The following is an 18,064-nucleotide window of genomic DNA, read 5'->3' on the forward strand; positions in this document are numbered from 1 at the left end:
ACTCCTGGATACAAAACATTTGGACAACAAAAGACACAGAGGAGTTTAAACTGAGGCAGCTGTGAAGGCAGTACAGCAGACCGACTGATTTCTTCAACATGAACCCTGCTCTGGTCGTGTTGGCGTTGTCATTGCTGGCCACAGTGGCAGCTCAGTCTCACGATCACCATGACATGGCGTGGGTCAACGGCTACCGCCAGAGCTTCAACTTTCAGTGTCCCCACGGAGAGGTCCTCGTGGCCATCAGGAGCTACTTCAGCGAGGCAGACGGCTCGGACCGCCTGTGGTCGTTTGAGTGCCAGCCCACACCTGAAGGTCTCGGGGAGCCCAGTGACTGCTGGTGGGACGACATCAACCGCGCTGGAATGGAGTGGTGGGTCCTCCGTCATACTTCAGCATTTTATTCAATTGTTACCACCTGTTGTCTATGTTCTCTGACTTTTACAGCTGTGAGCTGCAGCATGCTGCAAGACAGTCACATCTGTTCAGGGTTTAGAGAGAAACCAGGGAGTGTGTGGCCTGCATTTATATAAACCAGAGTTTAAACAACCTGTAATTTGAATTGATTAGATTTTTAACAACCCAAGCAAGCTTAATGTCAGCCGCTGTCAGCCTGGGACAGGGTGGTGCCTGTGGGACAGATGCACAGAATTCACTTTGATGAATTGTTGCTGTAGGTTTTTTTCCAGTTTATAATCTTACTGCATATAACATTACAATAACTGCCGTGGCCAACAGGGATTTAACCAGCAATAAAATGAATAAATGATACAGAATGTTATGCAGTAATTCAGAAATGAATTGAAAGGAGAACAACAAATCAGTCATCTGGGAACATGTGAGTCAGATTACATGTGTACAGTAACAGCCATAAATATTCTGATTTTCTTTTACTCTGTGCACCAGTTGTGAACATTGGCTTTGTTCCCCTCATATATTATATCAAAATATGCAGGAAAAACATTTAGACCCAGATAAGCATCTCAGAAGGACCTTTATTACAGACAGAGCCACATTAAAGCTATAGGAGGCACATCTTTGGGCCATTTGTCAGTTTCTGCTCCTGCCAACAGGAGGAAGTACACATCAGAGACGAAAATGCCTTTAAGTAAATGATAAGTTTGGCCCCGTCAGTAAGTATCAACTTTTGTTTGTCATAGAGTTTATTTTCTGCAGTAATCCAGAAGCCAATGTAAAAATCCCATTGCCTATTTGTTGAGGGTACCAGGGTGATGCTAACTTCCTGATTGGACTACAAAAATTTGTCAACCCTGTTTCACTTTTGTGGCTGTACTCCAAGCCCACCACATTATTACTGCAGTTGACTTAAAGCTGGGACTGAAGCTGCTGCTTTTACAACATTAGCTGTATAAACATAAGCTGTGTCTCAATTTAGGGTCTACGACCTTCAGAGGCTGCATTTTAAGACCAATTGTGTCACAGGATCACGCATCAAGACTTGTCTTATTTTAAAGGCTCCTTCAAATTTGGTCGAGAAATGTATCCTCTGTTTCCTGGGCCGTGAAGGATCCAACAAGTGGATCCTATCCCAACATTAATTGCACGCTGGTGACGAATCAAATGAAACAGCAGCCGAGGATAATCAGAAATCCTCCATCTGAAGTTTGGCTTTCGCGGTTGACGACGGCCCTCTGTAGACCAGCTCTTTCAAAGGATGTGGTGCTTGTATTGAGACACACCTCATATGTAAAAGGTTTTACTAAGTTTAGGTTTCACCACACAAACTATTCTTATTGTTGTTACTAAATATTTACATGCAGTGTCATTTGTAACTGCTGTGTAGCTAAGCGAACTGCTAGCTTAAATGACACAACTAAGGTTAGCTTGCTAACATGGTCTGTTTACTGTGAGGACAGAGGAAACATGGAATAATCCTCTTGATGAAAGGCTGTTTAATAACAGTGTAAAAATGAAGAAAATTATGAATTAGATTTCACAAAATTAATACAAACTGCTAGCATGAATGAATATGTCCACTCCTTCTAAACTACATGATTAGTACTAATTCTGAAATGCATATTTGTTGAACTATGCATGAATAAAACAATTTCCTAAATTTTATTTAGTGTAAACAGATCTAGCAACTAGATTTTTGCTCAGACTTTCCACATGTGTTACTTTCTGAAAAAAACTGAACTCTGCCCACTGTTTTCTCATTCAGGGGAACAAGGCCAGGTCCTCATGGGCCTGTATGAATCACCATCTCGCTCCAAAACAGCCATGTGTGCATTCAACAGACAGTTCCTTGGAACATGACAACCTCCTGTGAATTTTAACAAGATTAATCCAACAGGCTGTGTCAGTGGTCCTTCAGAGATATCACATTTGAATTTTATAGGCCACGTACAGCCTTTTCCTGAGGTTTTGCAACATGGCATTCGGACAACTAGAGTAAAAACAGACCATGCAAGAAGAGAAAACAAGGGGGGGGGGGGATCTTTTTATTTCTTTCCATGACTGAATATGCTGTCAGATAATCTTTTATTTTACCCCACCTTAAATGCCACAACCCCACATAAACATGTTTGACTGAACATCAGTTGTGCTGAAAGGTTGATCTAATTAAAGGACTTGGATCAACCTTTAGAAATCCTGTTTAGAGGGAGAATTGTAGCCTGCCATCTCTTTGTAAACAGCAGCTTGAATCATATAACTAACACAGATTGCTCACTCAGGTTTATCTTCTTCAGATGACTTTTTCCAGGTTGGAGAGCACATTTGTGCTCTTCAGATTTATTTCAAGTTAAGCTGGACTGCACCCAGCTCACTGATTTAAAGACAAACACCGTTAACACTCTGTACCACTGCTACGCCTGCCTCCCTTTAACACAGCTGTCTGTTTGAATTACACTGGCTAGGACATTACCCTGCAGGGGAACTACCCCCATTGGTTAAATGGCTAAAGGCTGTACCCATGTTGCCATGAGAGATGTCTACGTATGCTGCAGCCCCTGCTGCTTGGACCTGGTATTCTTGAAAGTGTTGTGGCGACAGCAAAGCGTAAGGGCCATAAACAACCTGCACTGTCAACAAACCACTATTTATTTCAAATGATATAGACACAATTTCTCCTGGTCTAAAAGGCTGTTCAATGTTTTCCCTCTCAAAAAATCCTTCAAACTTTATTTTTGTACTTTTGTTAGAAATTAACAGATTGGAATTAATGTAAGCATTTGGGGTGCCTTTTTTTTTAAAATTTTATTAGTCAGGAATTAAGAGTGATTTTATTTTATTCATTTATTTTTTTAACTTCAATAACTCGTGTGTCTTTGCAGGACTTCAACTTGTACCCGCAACGGCCTGGTAGCGGGTGTACAAAGCAAGTACTTTGAATCTGTTCTTGACCGGGAATGGCAGTTCTTCTGCTGTTACTACAAACGCCGCTGTCCCTACTCCTGCATGTACGTTCTCACAGGAACATATGTTAAAGGAAAAGTATGACATAGTGGGAAATACACTTAACTCCCTCAGAGTTGGATGAAAAGATTAATAGAACTGTCATCTATGTGTTCAGTATGAAGCAGGAATCAAGAGAAAGTCAGCATAGCTTGGCAAAAGGACTAGAAACAGGGGAAAGAGCTAGCCTGGCTCGGTCCGAAGTTATCAAAATCCACCCACCAGCACACCTTAAGCTCACTAATCAGCACTTCTAGTTTGTTTAGTCCGTACACAAACAGAAGTGTAAAAATGACTTCTTCCTAGTTTTTCAATTAAGTTGTGTGCTGGATTTTTTCTTAGCTGTGGGGTGATTCCAGGAAGTCACTGCTCCTGGCCAAGAAATAGTCCCACACATAACCACCAGTAAAACTGAAGCTTCTGTTTTGTGCGGATTAAACTAAAAACAAACTTTAGAGATGTTGGTAGGCAGATTTTTTTAAGCTTTGGACAGCTATGCTCATTTTTTGTGCTAACCTCAGCTAACCTTCTGCTGGCTGTATTTTCATATTTAGTGTACAGACATGAAGTGTTATTGATCTTTTCATCTAAGTCTCTGCAAGAAAGTGAATAAGTTTGCTTTCCAAAATGTCAAACTTTTCTTTTGAAGGTTCATGCATTAATACACAACTGCAAAAAATGTTTTTCTCAAGCTTTTGTTGCTTTCCACAGGAAGACCACTGACATTCCTGAATACTACAGAGAAGAGGGAGAGCTGGTGGTCCCTAGTTACGGCTACTTCATCCGAGGTGCCCAGACCACCTTCAGTGGAGTGCTACGGTTTGTTCAAAACATCTGCTTTTTTCCCTGAATAACTTCTGATCCCATGTGGCAGTGGTTTGGATCTAGAATCTAACTATAGATGTTGAAATTCTCTCACGGCTAAGTTGGAAGAAAAGGTCTCTATTGTGAGGCCCATGGGACCAGAATGTACAGACAGACCATACGAAAAAACAAAGAGACAGGACAGTTTGATAATTTATGGTTGTTGAACTGACAGGATTTTGTCTTTCACTTTGTTTCAGAGATCGGCAGTGGAAGTACACCCTGTGCAGAATGACAGACTTTGACTGTGAATTTGAGAATTTATAGATTTATAAGCAGCATTTTTACCAAACCATAAATCTAAAATACATATTTAGCCTTACATTAAAACAAAAACATGACACTGACATTATACAGAACTGATACGGTTCATGTTTTCATTCATGTATTTACTTCCAATAAATGGCTCAATCACAGGCATGTGATATATGCCTGTATAACCACTGTTTTTTTTTAGTCTAGCATGCAAAATGACTGCTTATATAAAGGTAACTGTTAAAATAAACATCAATACAAAGAGCCTGCAGGAGATTTGGGCTCCACCAGACACTATATGGCTCAAGTGTTTTCATTTAGTTGCAGGAGGAACTAGAAGTCCTTTGGCAACATGTGACCACAACTGTGCTAAGGTCACATGACCCCAAGGTTCACACCATTTTCATGCTCATTAAAGTATTCAGTGAGCTGCAGGGTGTGACTGATTGTGATATTGTCTTGGAAATAACACTTGGAACAATTGTGTATGTGTTGGAAGTGATGAGAGGCTCTTTCAGAATCACTGGGAACCTGAGCTTTGCATGCAATGAAATGTCTCCCACCTGCTTTCAATTGACTTCAAATCTCTCCTTTATTAAAGTGTCTTGTTCAGTTTGGCAATTACAGCAATATACTGTACAGAAACTCATGTGGCTGTGCTCTTCACATTACTTTAGATTACTTTGTAAGGTCATTCATTTAATATTCAACATAAAGGTAGAATGTTTATTCATTCAGTTTTGTTTTTTTTTAACATGTTGCCAAAAAGTCACCTTGCATCATGTAAAAAAGATCAAATAACTGAGTATTTAATTTTTAAAATGAAACATAGGAATATTCTATGAAATAGTATTTAAGTAACTGAATACGCTCAACTAAAATTGTCTAGGGAAAGGTTGTTGGAGAATCTAAGTATGTGAGAATATAAGCCTTCCAAAAGCACAGAGAGGATGAACTCAGCCATGACGATATCAACGGCTCCTCTGGGCTCAACTTGGCTGAAGGAAAACTCAACACTACTTTATATTGCCATAACACAAACCTTGGAGAAAGAGCATGTTTGTGTGCTCACATCCTGCCGGACGGGGCTTGACATCGGGGATTACCATATCAGCTAATCGGTTTTGTGACATGTGAAATTTTTCCTAATAAAAAATGTGGAGGAAAATATATAGTAAACAAATGTATCTCATGCAATTTAAAGTAATCATTTAACATTTTAAAGGAATAGTTAAACATTTTGGGAAAAACACTTTCTTGCAAAAAGTTAGAAGAAAAGATTAATTCTTATGTCTGCCTGTTAAGCGTAAGGCTAAAGCCAGCTAGCTTAGCTTATAAGTAACAAAATCTGCTAACCAAGCTCTCTAAACCTACCAATTAACAAGTTATATCCTGTTTATTTAGTCCTTACATAACCTGAAGTGTAAGAGCAACAAGTTAATGTTGTTTTTTACCTTAAGACAGAACCAGGCTAGCTGTTTGCCATTGCTTCCAGTCTTTATGCTAAGCTAAGCTGATCATCTAATGGCTCTAGCTTTTTCCGAATGGACAGATACAACAGTGGTGTCTTCACATCTAACTCTCACGAAGAGAGCAAATACGTGTTTTTTTCCCAACATCTCCAAAATATGATGGTGAATCAAGCTAACAACAGTGAATAGGAAAAAATTGAGGTATGAAAGTTCCTTTTTGGCTTTGGAAATAGTAGTTTGAAAAACAATCCCAACACAAGGTCAGGTTATTAAAATTTTCCAGAGCTTTCAACCTGGACCTTGTGTTGGGATTGTCTTGAAAAATATAAATCTTTTATCCTATTTCATTGAGAGCTTGTGTAGCAAAAGGTTCTCCAACTTTCTGACTTCGTTAAGCAAGTTAATGAATGGTTACATGGAGAACTTTCCAAGTATGAAATGTGTTTTTTTTCTCCCCAATGCATTTAATAGCATGTGAATTCAAGGTAAGCAGTAACAGAGCAAATATGGGAAAATGAAGTGTCTAGTGAACACTTTGTCCTCATTTTCATTCCCCTGAATTTGTACAGGACAAGTAGCATTTCTTTACCACTCTCAAGCTCTGTTAAAATCTATTCAAACTTAATGGAGTGAACTGGTCGAAGGTCGGCAAGCTCGCTGCACCGTCTTGAAAAGAGCTGGGGACCGGGCCAGAAGCTTTCAGCACTGTTTGTTTATGGCAACTGCTGTCTCAGGGCGCAGGGCCAAACACCACAGCGTGACACAGCTGTCCCCTGAGCCAGTGGCTGGTGGCAAGCCACACGACTGTAGAGGCCTCCAGCCCGTAGAGATGCGTGGTCCCAGTGGTGGAAACCTCCTTCCTGAGCTGGAAAAGAGGGGGATATATTGTCCTGCTCTGTTCTCCCTTCCCTCCAACACATTTTCATTACAGCAGGATGAAAAATTATCCTTTCAAAACAATATTCACACTGGCTGTAATTAGAGTTTATGGGAGGAGTCACAAAGCTATTAAAGTCTCCTGACTGCAATCACTTTTGGAATCTGTAGTTAGCCACCATATAATTAAGAGCTAAGTATACTTTTATAGAAACAAAGCCTCATAGAAAAGAAGGATTTTAGTTCTGATAAAAAAAAACTGCTCCTGTCTTTAGCAGAATGCACTGAGCAATGCCCCAGTTGTTAGAATTTACATTGATCCCGTTGCATACTTATTTCATTGTTGTGACTCTACACTACATTCACAGCAGACATGCCATGGATAATGTGTTAGTATATTGCAACACATTCGTTTAAGAAACCAGTCCTGCAGGTGTGAGTTCACCTTTGAGAAAAAATGAAGGAAATCACCTGATGGACAACTCACTAAGAGCCTGCACACAAATACCATTTGACTAGACTTCATGTATTGACTGATGGACAAAATGCAACAATCAATTAATGATATGGAAATGAAGTAAACTGGCCTCAAATTCTATAAGTGTTGAAAGTAAACCCCTCATCAGCCATGCTAGCAGCTCTGTGAAGTTGTATTTCAGTGTATTTCAGCTTTGAGCTATATGCTAAATGTAAATATGTTCAGAAGGACAATACCTGCTAAACATGCTGATGTTTAACATTTGTCTGACTTTAGCATGGTAATATTTGCAATAAATAATAACCAAAAAAGTAAAACTGAGGCTGTTGGGAATGTCATTAGTTTTGCAGATATTTGGTCATAAACCAAGCATATATCACTAAATCTAAATAAACGAATAAAGTTCACAACATATCTGCACAAAATGGAAAGTACAGATTCAACAATTTGCAATTTATTACAGGTTTAAAGTGAACCTTACACATGTCTTTACAATATAGAGAATACAGCAGAAAACCCACGATAACTGGCGAGACAAAAAAGCACTTGTATGAATTATAGAACTTGAAAATGATTAAGTACGTGAACACTTGTACTCTAATTCCTCTTCAATCAAAAACAAGTCATCACTGAATAAAAAAGAGAGCATGTGATGCTTTTGTATTCACAGCCAATCCCTAAGTACGTCCCCCTCTTCACTCAGAACTTGAGGCCAGCCGGTGCAGTAAATGCCTGAGTTCATTAGCTGTGATCCAGAGAAGCTTCTGTGCAGCCAGAGCTAAGAATGAGACAACGAACAGCTTCTCAGAACGAGAGGCTACTTGGTCCATGCTGAAAATCCTTCCTAAAATTAATTTTAGCACTCCCAACACTCAGGATTCACTTCTGGGCAAAAATATATTAAAATACAGTTTCTAAAGTGCCACTCGTGCCAAAACAATATTTGTGTTTCTGTACAATACCAAAACAATCATTTCAGAACCTTAGATTACTGAATATAAATGCATTTTTCTACATTTTTTGAATGTAATGATATAAATTAGGAGGTGAAAACAGAGCCATCATTAGTATTAGTTGTCTCATATGTGGTTTTCCTACTGTCACAATCACAATCCATGACAACCCACCCCCCTCAAGCATTTTAATATTATTATTGTACCCCTCAATATAAGTCAATGATTGTCACTCCACCACTTTTGGACCAGACTTTAACATGTTGGTTTCATTTCCACTGACAGTGAAGCTTCGGGTTTTGTTCCAGAAGCAGCAAAACTTTAATTATTAATAATTAATATAGCTAATAACTATGCTATATGTTGTGTGGTTCGCTCTGAATGTATTTGCTGCAACAGAGGGACACAGTTGAAAAACTTACTTTAGAAGAGCGCTTTAGTGAGTTTTATGGACAGAGATGAAACCAACTTACAATGTACCCATGTATGGGTTGTGGTTTTTCTGTCCTCACTAAGTATTCTTTGAAACATTGTCAAAATCATGAATGTTTCAATTTCTAAAGCCAATTTGGCTTTGAACATGGAAAGTAAACTGGAGGAACACACTTCATTTTTTCAGAAAGATGGGGTAAAAGAAATACTGAATGAGAGATTTGCACTGAGTCACAGAAGCTGGTGGAACAGAGGCTAGACCGAACATGACCTCTCTCTGGTTTATGACCAGATACCTTCGATACTAATGCAACTTCCATTTGCCTGCTCCTTGTGTTTACTGCTAATTAGCAATGTTAGCATGCTAACACCATAACCTAAGATGATGAACATGGTAAAGATTAGACCTGCTAAACATGTTAGCATTGTCATTGTGAGCATGCTGGTGTTAGCATTTAGCTCAGAGCACTGCTGTGTCTAAGTGTAACCTCACAGATCATGGCTGTCAACGCCAAATTAAATAAGTTCATGATTTAACATTAGTTAGCTCTAATCTAAATCATGGGCTTGGGTTCAATATTGTACACCAACTTAAAAATAGATTGAATTAAATATTTTTGTAATCAACTGATAATTTCTTGGATACTGCAGCATTCACAGGGGACAGCTTTGGTAAAGGTTACTTTACAATTAGAGAATAACACTGCACTGACACCAGCACTAGAGCCTAAGCTTTCAATAGTACATTGTGTGGGTTTTCTAACTATTCTTGACAGTTACATCAACTGCAGGGCTTATATAAAATTATATTGATATATTATTAAATAGTTTACCTCCTGAATCAATTAGCTGACAATGAAGTGAGATGGGAGGAAATGTACCTAATTCAAAGTTATTTCCAGCACACTGTGACTCTTTCAGATGCATCAAATCAGGAACAGTAACTTTTAAAACTTTGGAGCTGATCATCTTCCTAACATACTGTTTTAATTCAAGAGAAGCGATCTGTTCTCAGCCAGTAAAGAAGTGAGGGGCTGTGTTTGGACGCGGGCAGGGAGAACCCAAGTCAGTGAGCACCATGGAGTGTGACCCTGACCCAGCCCCAGGGCTGCACAGATAGCCTGTTTATTTTAGGGAGCCTCTGCCCGCTCTCACTGCTCTCACTTGAGGACAAAAACAGCTGCCTCTTTTCATGTCTGACAACAAGGGGCACAGTGCAGGGTAGACCCACCAGAACTAAGTTTGACCAAGTCTGTATCACAGAAATGTGCTGGTTTTCTAAGAAGACATAAGTTTTAGTGGTGTGAATTCATAGCATAGTAGTATGTACAGTAGGGCACGTCAAACTGTTAGAAGCAGTTTAAAGAGGTTTGCCTCCTGCCTTTCACAATATCGGTGAATGAAATCTCATGTGTGAGGCATATAGAATAAAAAAATTACAATTGAAGAACATCAGCGACATCTCATTTCAGAAACAATGTCTTATTACTCTGAATATTCCTCAGAACCCAACCCTGAAAATTTTAATAGGGACTATTTCTTCAGTGGAATGTATTTTTGACCATAACTACCATGTCTGCATGACCAGATACCACTATAGCTATGTAGGAACATATGTTTTTTATATTTTTTGGTTAACCAGCCCCTTAGAGGTTGGCTTTGGCCTCTTCTGAATTGGATATAATTGGCTTTGTTCAAATTAAAGTGAGACTGTGGAAGTTTTGTTGAAAACGGCCACAGGATAATGGCACAGTCAATTTTCATAATTTCCCAAGAGTCAGAGTCATCATCACTGAGGGACCTGACTGAGAGCGAGTTGAGTGGGACCACCAAAAGACAGAAGCAACAAACATGTCTTCTGGTGAGGTACAGTATGTCTACCTCCTAGTTGTAATGTCTGTTTAACAATTAGCAAACATTAGCCACCATAAGCTAATACTGGTCATACCAGACCAAATCAGGCTGTAGCAGCAAAACCCCTGAAAACCCCTATTGAACTGTAATAGGGTGGTTGTATCATTTCTTCATCAACATTCACATCAAGTCACTTTAACAGTGCCCTTAGGACGATTTAAAACTAGATCAGCTGGCTGACAGCCTACCTCAGTATGACCTGGCCCACCTGTGGTAACGTGCAGTTCACCCTGTGCAGTATAGATCTATTGTTGGGTTGTTTGAGATCAACAAATACAGAAGTTTCTGTTCATGGGAGGGTTCAAGACAAAGAGAAGCATGTGTAAACCTGTGGCTTGTTGGGCACGGCACAGGTTAATAGTGTGAACAGGGTGTGTCCTCTGCCATGACTCTGCTCTTCATCTGAGATCCCTGACAAGCAGCACCAAAGAGTTCCGTCACATCTAATCTCACTCTATAAAACATTTACTTCAGTACAACCTACAACAGAGTGATCGCTCCACCTAAATGGATTCCTCCCGAGTGTTACAGTTCCCGGTCTCTGGCTCTTGGGAAAGATTCTTTGCATTGAGGACTCGGGAGGGAGCTCTGCACTTGTGTTTACACAGTCAACTTGTGTTCGTCCTGTGATAGCAAAATTACGGTGTCAGATAATAGAAGCTGGTTGAGATTTAAAGTTAAGAATAACAGCTTACTCACTTTTTCCCCTCTGGGTCTATGGAGCAAAACGTTTGTGATTTGGGAAGGCAGCCAAAGCATTGTGGGAACAAGAGGTGTAAGGTGAGCTCAGTGACCTACTGGTTCCCAGCCTTCCCTTTGGTTTTCTCACTTTCTGTGCTTGCAGCGCACCTCCAGACAAAAGCATCATTATTGCTCTTGGATTCTTCACTAGTGAATACTTGGTAGTGAAACAGCACAGAATAAATTAGATGCTTTATGGGCTGTGATGGAGAGAGCTGAATGGATCCATGACAAGTGAGCCAGCATCAGCTGTTTCCACTCACTCAGACTGTTAGCGGGAAATGTTACACCACAATATTTCCATGGTAGTTTTGTCTTTCTCATTAGCCGTGATGAGCTTGTGGCTGCATTTCCTGGAGGCCTGAGAATGAAATAAATTGTGCCGCAGAAAAAAAAGCTGTTGTTTTTAAAAGGTAGCAGACATTGTTCTGCATTTTTACTGGATGTCCCTGCAGGTGAAAGGTCAAGGCTGTGAGTGTAAAAGATGTACTGAGGCTTGTCAGCGTGTTAATCTGTCTGTTGGCCAGCAGCCCAGGCAGAGAGAAGAGCAGGACTCTGACGGTATTGTGTTACACAGAACAGGCTCTTCTCACACCACCGAGCACGTGCTTGTGTCTTAGTTGTGTGGAACCCGACCATGACCCAGAGTTTAGATACACTCCCGCAGTTTCTCAGGATATAGAAAATACATCACAAGGTACAGAACAATGCTCACAGGCCACATACTGACATTCTTGACATGACAATTTTTCTCTTGCTTTTCTATTAACTGTGTGCATGTTGTCTGTCTGTAAATGTAAGTTAATAGAGTCCATTCTGTAAATCAAAGTGAGAACCAGGTTTTGGTATGAACTGAGCCATCCAGTGATTTTAATACTACTCCACCTGTGAAAACCATTGTATAATGTCTGAGAGCTTGCCCTGATGATGTCAGCAGGGCTACGTATCTTGGCTTGGACATAGAGACTAACCCTCTTAAGTGTAGGTCTAACTAAGGTTGCTACTGAGCTGCATTATGGGACGTGTAAGATATATTTTTTGGATCTCCACACATGCTGGTGACTACAGTTGGGATTATGTTTCTCCAAGGATGCATGTTCTGCAAACCTATACAGAGCAGAGTGTTGTGTGTTCACTGCACAACAGCTGCTAGCAAAGACAACAAGGTCAGTAACTGTAACTCTGCTTTGCTCTCACCACTGGTCGAGGCTGGTAAGACCCAATCAGGGAGTGACCGTGGGCGTCTACATCATCGTTTCCAAAGGTCTCTGTTTTTGCCCGTCCAGACTACAACACAACCCTGGAGTTTCCGAACTAAAACTGCTGGGATGAGCAGAAATTCCAAAAGTCTCGAAAACTCTGGATTAGTGTGGACGTGCAGGCGTAAACGTAGCAAAAGAGATGCATTTTTAAACTAAATTGTAGTAGTGTGGATGTAGCCACACTGGTTGATTCAGCTCCTGTCAGGTGGGTCTGAAACTGAGACAAACATGTAAATGTACCACATACAATGTGTGTTTGCCTTCGTACAGCCAGGAGAAGCATCAAAAGCTCTAACTTAAAAATACAGATATCTTGCTTCTGCTGCATCTCTTCTTTTTAGTGTCTTCCTTTTTGTTACACAACTTCATGGTAAATTACGACTACTTCTTTAAAGGAATGCCAAGACTTTGATGAGGGTGCATGAAGTATGAAGCTAGAGTCAGGAGATGATTAGCTTAGCTTAGCATAAAGACTGGGAGCAGGGGGAAACCATAGACTGTAAATAAAGATGGACATGGCCTCCATGATGTCACTCTTAGGTTTCTGAGGAGTGGTTTTGAAGAGTGGACTGCTCTACCGTCACCATCTTGATAGTGCCTGACTCCACCAAACTCCCGGCTAATCCAAAAATGAGAGGTGGAGCAGGTGTGGACCTGAGACTTCAGTGCATACCATACCAAGGATATGCTCACCCACCTGTCAGTGGCATGCCCTCATAACTTTAAGCCTTAAAAAAATTGAAATGGTGAGTTATATGAAAATTCATTCTCTCTACAGATGTCATGAAGGAGGAAATTAGCTGTAGAGACCAAAACCATCTTTTGTACCAGGCTGGAAACATTTTTATTTCTGCTGTAAAGTTGGACATTGTAATATGAGAGTCTTTTGGAGCCAGACTCTAGTGGCCATTTGAAGAACTGCAGTTTTTGACTTCATTTTTCAGCCAGGAGGTTGCTGCTTGGGGGAAACAGATAGCCTGACTCTGTCTGCAGGTAAAAAATCTGGCTGCCAGCACCTTATCTCATAGATCTCATTTCTCAGTGAACAACAGCTGGGAGAAATGAAATCTCACAGTCCTGTGGGCACAGAAGTGAAGGGTGGGATGTAGCTATTTTTACCCTTTACCCTTGTAAATTACCCTTGTTACATTTTTCCTTGTGTTATATTAAACAAACAAGATACAGTGTGTTAATTATTGACCGTTAGAGGTATTGTTAGGCTGATTTTCTTAACCTTGGAGATAGCCAGGTTAGCTGTTTCCCTCTGCTTTATGCTAAGATAAGCTAATTGCCTCCATACTTAAGGCACAGACATGTGAACATACCAAACTATTCATTGAAAGCAGATGCTACTGCATCATTATGAAACTCACACCCTATTGCCTTATTTCCACTGCCCTGCCTAAGATCACATATAATTCAATTAAGATCCATGCACTGTCACAGCTGTCTAATTAGTTTGGTCAATACAAACTAGAGAATTGGAAATGAAGAAACCATGCCTTTAGAATAACTTTGAAAGTCTGAAATTCTCTTATTGGTATCACTTTGATTTTTGTGAAGAGACCATAGGTTCAGGTCCTGCTGTTTCACGTGCATCCTTTATATATGAGATATGACATAACATAACAACATAGCACCTTACACTCTGAGCTGTTGACTTCAATATGCAGACATCCTTATCTGCAAGAGTGTATTTAAAGCCGGTCTATGAAACTTATGAAAGATGCAATAACACTTTCCTTCTCTTAAAAATCAAAAGTTGGATTCATAATCAATGAAATGCAATCTTGCTAAATCCAGTACATTGTAGGGTTTTACTGCTACAGCCTTACTTGGTCTGGTATGACCAGTAGCTTACAGTGGCTAATGTTAGCAAAGTTTAGATGCTGCAGGTTAGTTCATTGACTTCAAAACTCTTCTGTACCCATGCCACTGTTAGGCTTTTAGTATTTTATCACTGTCCCGCTCTTGTCTTGTCTTGTTTAGCAAAATTTTAATTTACTTTCATAAATTGTTTTGGCTCCTACACATGGGGCGGTCCACCAGTCTGATGATGTTTGATGAGCATGTAGCCTCAGATTATATTTTATGTCAACTGTATTAGGCTATCTTGAATGATAAAATAGCATTTCTCTCAAAACTCCCACCGTGTGGTTTGAGTAAACTACTATTCTCTCATCTCAACTATCATGATTTGTTGTGTTCTCCCAGCACCCAGTGAGCACAGGACATTTTGAGGCTTTGTTGATAAACAAGCACACAGACTATATTACAGCCAATTTGCTCAAAATACCCGTAAAATGTCAGTCTGTCTTAGCCAGCCAGACAACAAAGCTCTGAAGGATAAGCAAAAGTGGTGACATAAGCAGAGCTGTGATTGTGAGCTCTTACATCATCGTCATCCATTCATGGCCCCTGTGTTGCAAAGCTCGGTTTCCTTGACAAACTGCGCAGATTGCCAGTATCCTTCCTCCACGTTGGACTTTTGCCCCCTGTGTTCAGCAGCACTGAAAAGGATTTGAGAAAGCTTTGAATTAGGATACAAACCTTTCCATCACCTCTATTGCTGAGCCAAATTTGAATCTACAGGTGTGCCTGCACCTTTCCTGCTTTTCTCTGGCATATTTACAGCTGGCACAGAGATTCTCCTCAGGCAGTGTGTGTAATGGAAAAGTACTCCAGTGCCAGAAGAGCCGTAGCAAGCTTTCTATCACTATGTCTGGCCTTGGGCGCAGCAAGAGCAAGACAATGAAAGATAAGGCAGTCTCCACTTGCTTGGTGCTCCAGCTTGGTTTGTCCTTAGACAGACAGACACCTTTATCTCGCTCATGAGTCTGGGTCAGACACAGGCTCTTTCTTACTGCCTTTAAGCTCCAGTTCACAGCCATTAGTGTTACAGGACAGAAAGTAGATTACAAATCTGCAGCAAATTAAGATTACAACTTTACTGTAGACCTCAGGTCCTTAATATCCTTTGCTTGCTTCCTCCACTCTCCCATATGCATCATGTGTTTATGTGGTGGGTATAAGATTAATTTAGCAGATGGGCTTAGTTTAGTTGAGGAAAAGTTTGACAATTTGGGAAATATGCTTACTCTTTTTTTTTGGCTTTGAGTTAGTTGAAAAGATTGATACCACTAACTCACTTAAAGCAACAACTAGCAGCCAGTTATCTTAGCTTAACACAAAGACTGGACACAGGGGTAGCAGTGAGCCTGGCTCTGTCCAAAGGTAACGAAGTCTACCTACCAGCACCTCCAAAAATCACTAATTAACACATAATATCTTCTTAGTTTAAACCACACAAAAACTGAAGTGTAAAACAAGTAAAAGACCATTTGCAGTTGAACTTGGGGGTTGTGCGCCCCACTGTTTCTTGGCTCTGAGCAGTCGCCAGGCAACCAGCAGAGACTCCAGGATGTTAGTGAGGGTGATCGCTGTCTTCAGTAATGAACTGAATGGCACTGTGGTAAGTAGCGCTCAGTGGTTTAAGGTTAGGTACAGCAGCATGAGTATACAGACAGGGTTTTCAATGGCTGGAACTCTCACCAGCGACATCTGTCGGTTAAAAGTGCAGCCGGGGAGCACCCCATCCTTGGTAACGTCATTAGAACAAGAACAGCCATGAGTCAGAATGGCGATTGGGCATAACATTTATTATTGGCCCTTTCCATGTGACTGTCATTGAGAGCCTGCTGTGTACAGTTATGTTCCAGGTCTGGGCTCACTTTCACCTTCCTGAGCACACACACAGATAGTTTAGGGGATTGTACAATGTTTTTTCCTGATGTGAAATGAGAAACAGGCTCATTTCTGCTATAGGAATCAAACTTGAATCTAAGTTTTGGAGCAAGGACAATCTGTTTAGTTTTTGGAGCAAGAAAATTCCTAAGTATTTAAGGACAAGCAAAGTTTTGTGCATTTGCAAAGTGGCTGTGTTTCATGTTTTTTGAGTTTAGAACAAACTTTGAATTACTTAAAGGGGCTTGCAGGTTATCAGAGGCAAACTGTAACCTAAAGAGGGCCTGGCTGGTTTGCAGTGAAGACAATGGCATAAGATAATGTCATCGGCATAAAAAAAGACATTGCAGTACTCAGCTGAAAGATAATAATTAAATAATTTTTTGAGTGCAGAGTCAATAGCAGGGAGGCTAATATTGGTCCTCGTGGGATCATTATTGAATTATTGATGAGCTGACCAGTGACCAGTGAAAGACAGAGAATCAGAGAAGCCTATTTTTTTATTTTCATTTCAAGTAATTTTAACTTTGTGTTTTTCAGAGTATTTCTGATACACTATGAAAGTGTAATAGAGACAAATTATGTGTAAATAAAGTGTAGATTTATGTCTGTAATTCAAGAAAAATAGGGTCAAAGGTTGTGAGTAAACACTGCCAACCATGATGGAGTCTACATGAACCAATACATGCTTTTTATTCAAGGACAGCAAATGTAATCTCGACTTCACAGCACCTGAGAAGCCCTGATCATATCAAGGTCAAAACTTTAGCTTAAGGATGAACAACAGAGAATTTCAAGCCTTTACTCTTAAAAAATCTTTTGAGTACAGTCAATACTGGCTTGCTTCAACGAGAGTGGAAAAAGTTTCAACAGCAAATATACAACGAAACGCCAAATGGCCAACCATGCGGGTAATGGGGGCACTGATCAGTGCTATTTCTCTGCTCTAAAATGCCTGGAGCACTGTTTACTCTCTCGTTTCAAGGTTAGAGAGTGAGGGGAACATTAGTGTGAACCTTTTTGGCTGGTGTATGTCTGTGTGTCACACAAGGTGTACTTTACATGACAGATGTGGTTGAAAGAACACATTAAAATGCGTCTGTCATAACACATCCATTGTAGATGGAAGCGTCTTTGATCATACCACAAAACAAGTGATAGTAGTAGTGAGAGTAGTTATTCCACTTAGACCAGCAGGCTTTCAAGTCAGAATGGACAACTGTGGTAAGATAACATATAAACTGCAATTATGGCAGGCTTTTATGGGCAAAGTTCATCTCAATGATTCAATATGAAAGTGATGAAGTCAGTGATGAGGGCCCCGAAGTGGGTAATGAGCAGAGACAGAGGGTAGTATATAAAAGCATGTATAGATTAAATGGCAGCTAAAAGTACAAATGTACAAAAAAAAAAAGATAACATTAAATGGGTTGGGTAGGAAATCAAACACATGCAAATCAAAAAACATTTATCTTGTCAAGGGGAAGCTTTCAGACAAAACACTGTCAGAGAGCCAGTTCCAGCTATCAAAGACACTTGTCAAAACCTTAAGAGATGCTGTAACACAACGGAAAGATTAGTGTAGGACCTGTACCTGAATCTGTGGAGCATACAGGTCAGGTCGTTCCCTACTGTTGTTGCCACTGACAATATAAG

At 40.2% G+C, this 18,064-nt stretch overlaps 1 protein-coding gene and 1 long non-coding RNA gene across 2 annotated transcripts; one reads left to right on the forward strand and one right to left on the reverse strand.

Annotated features, from left to right (window-relative positions):
- On the forward strand, window positions 1-4,828 carry dpt (dermatopontin). Its single transcript, XM_071487145.1, has 4 exons — window positions 1-373; window positions 3,297-3,422; window positions 4,129-4,236; window positions 4,482-4,828. Exons 1-4 carry the CDS (start codon window positions 99-101, stop codon window positions 4,546-4,548), a joined length of 576 nt encoding a protein of 191 aa, XP_071343246.1. The 5' UTR covers window positions 1-98; the 3' UTR covers window positions 4,549-4,828.
- A 1,930-nt stretch (window positions 4,829-6,758) lies between these two features.
- Window positions 6,759-18,064, reverse strand: LOC139626702 (uncharacterized). Its single transcript, XR_011692385.1, has 3 exons — window positions 18,003-18,064; window positions 15,059-15,174; window positions 6,759-6,873 (listed from the first exon to the last, which is right to left on the reverse strand). It is a non-coding gene; the product is annotated as an uncharacterized lncRNA (long non-coding RNA).

The sequence above is a fragment of the Trachinotus anak genome, unplaced genomic scaffold, assembly GCF_046630095.1.
Source record: "Trachinotus anak isolate AG129_WGS33_773 ecotype Australia unplaced genomic scaffold, CSIRO_AGI_Tana_v1 ptg000010l, whole genome shotgun sequence".
NCBI lineage: Eukaryota > Metazoa > Chordata > Actinopteri > Carangiformes > Carangidae > Trachinotus > Trachinotus anak.

Excerpts from the sequence above, each read along its gene's own strand:
- dpt (XM_071487145.1), top strand. The coding sequence starts at position 99 with ATGAACCCTGCTCTGGTCGTGTTGGCGTTGTCATTGCTGGCCACAGTG. Across the intron at positions 3,423-4,128 it reads CGCTGTCCCTACTCCTGCAT|GAAGACCACTGACATTCCTG; the intron begins GTACGTTCTCAC and ends TGCTTTCCACAG. Across the intron at positions 4,237-4,481 it reads ACCTTCAGTGGAGTGCTACG|AGATCGGCAGTGGAAGTACA; the intron begins GTTTGTTCAAAA and ends ACTTTGTTTCAG.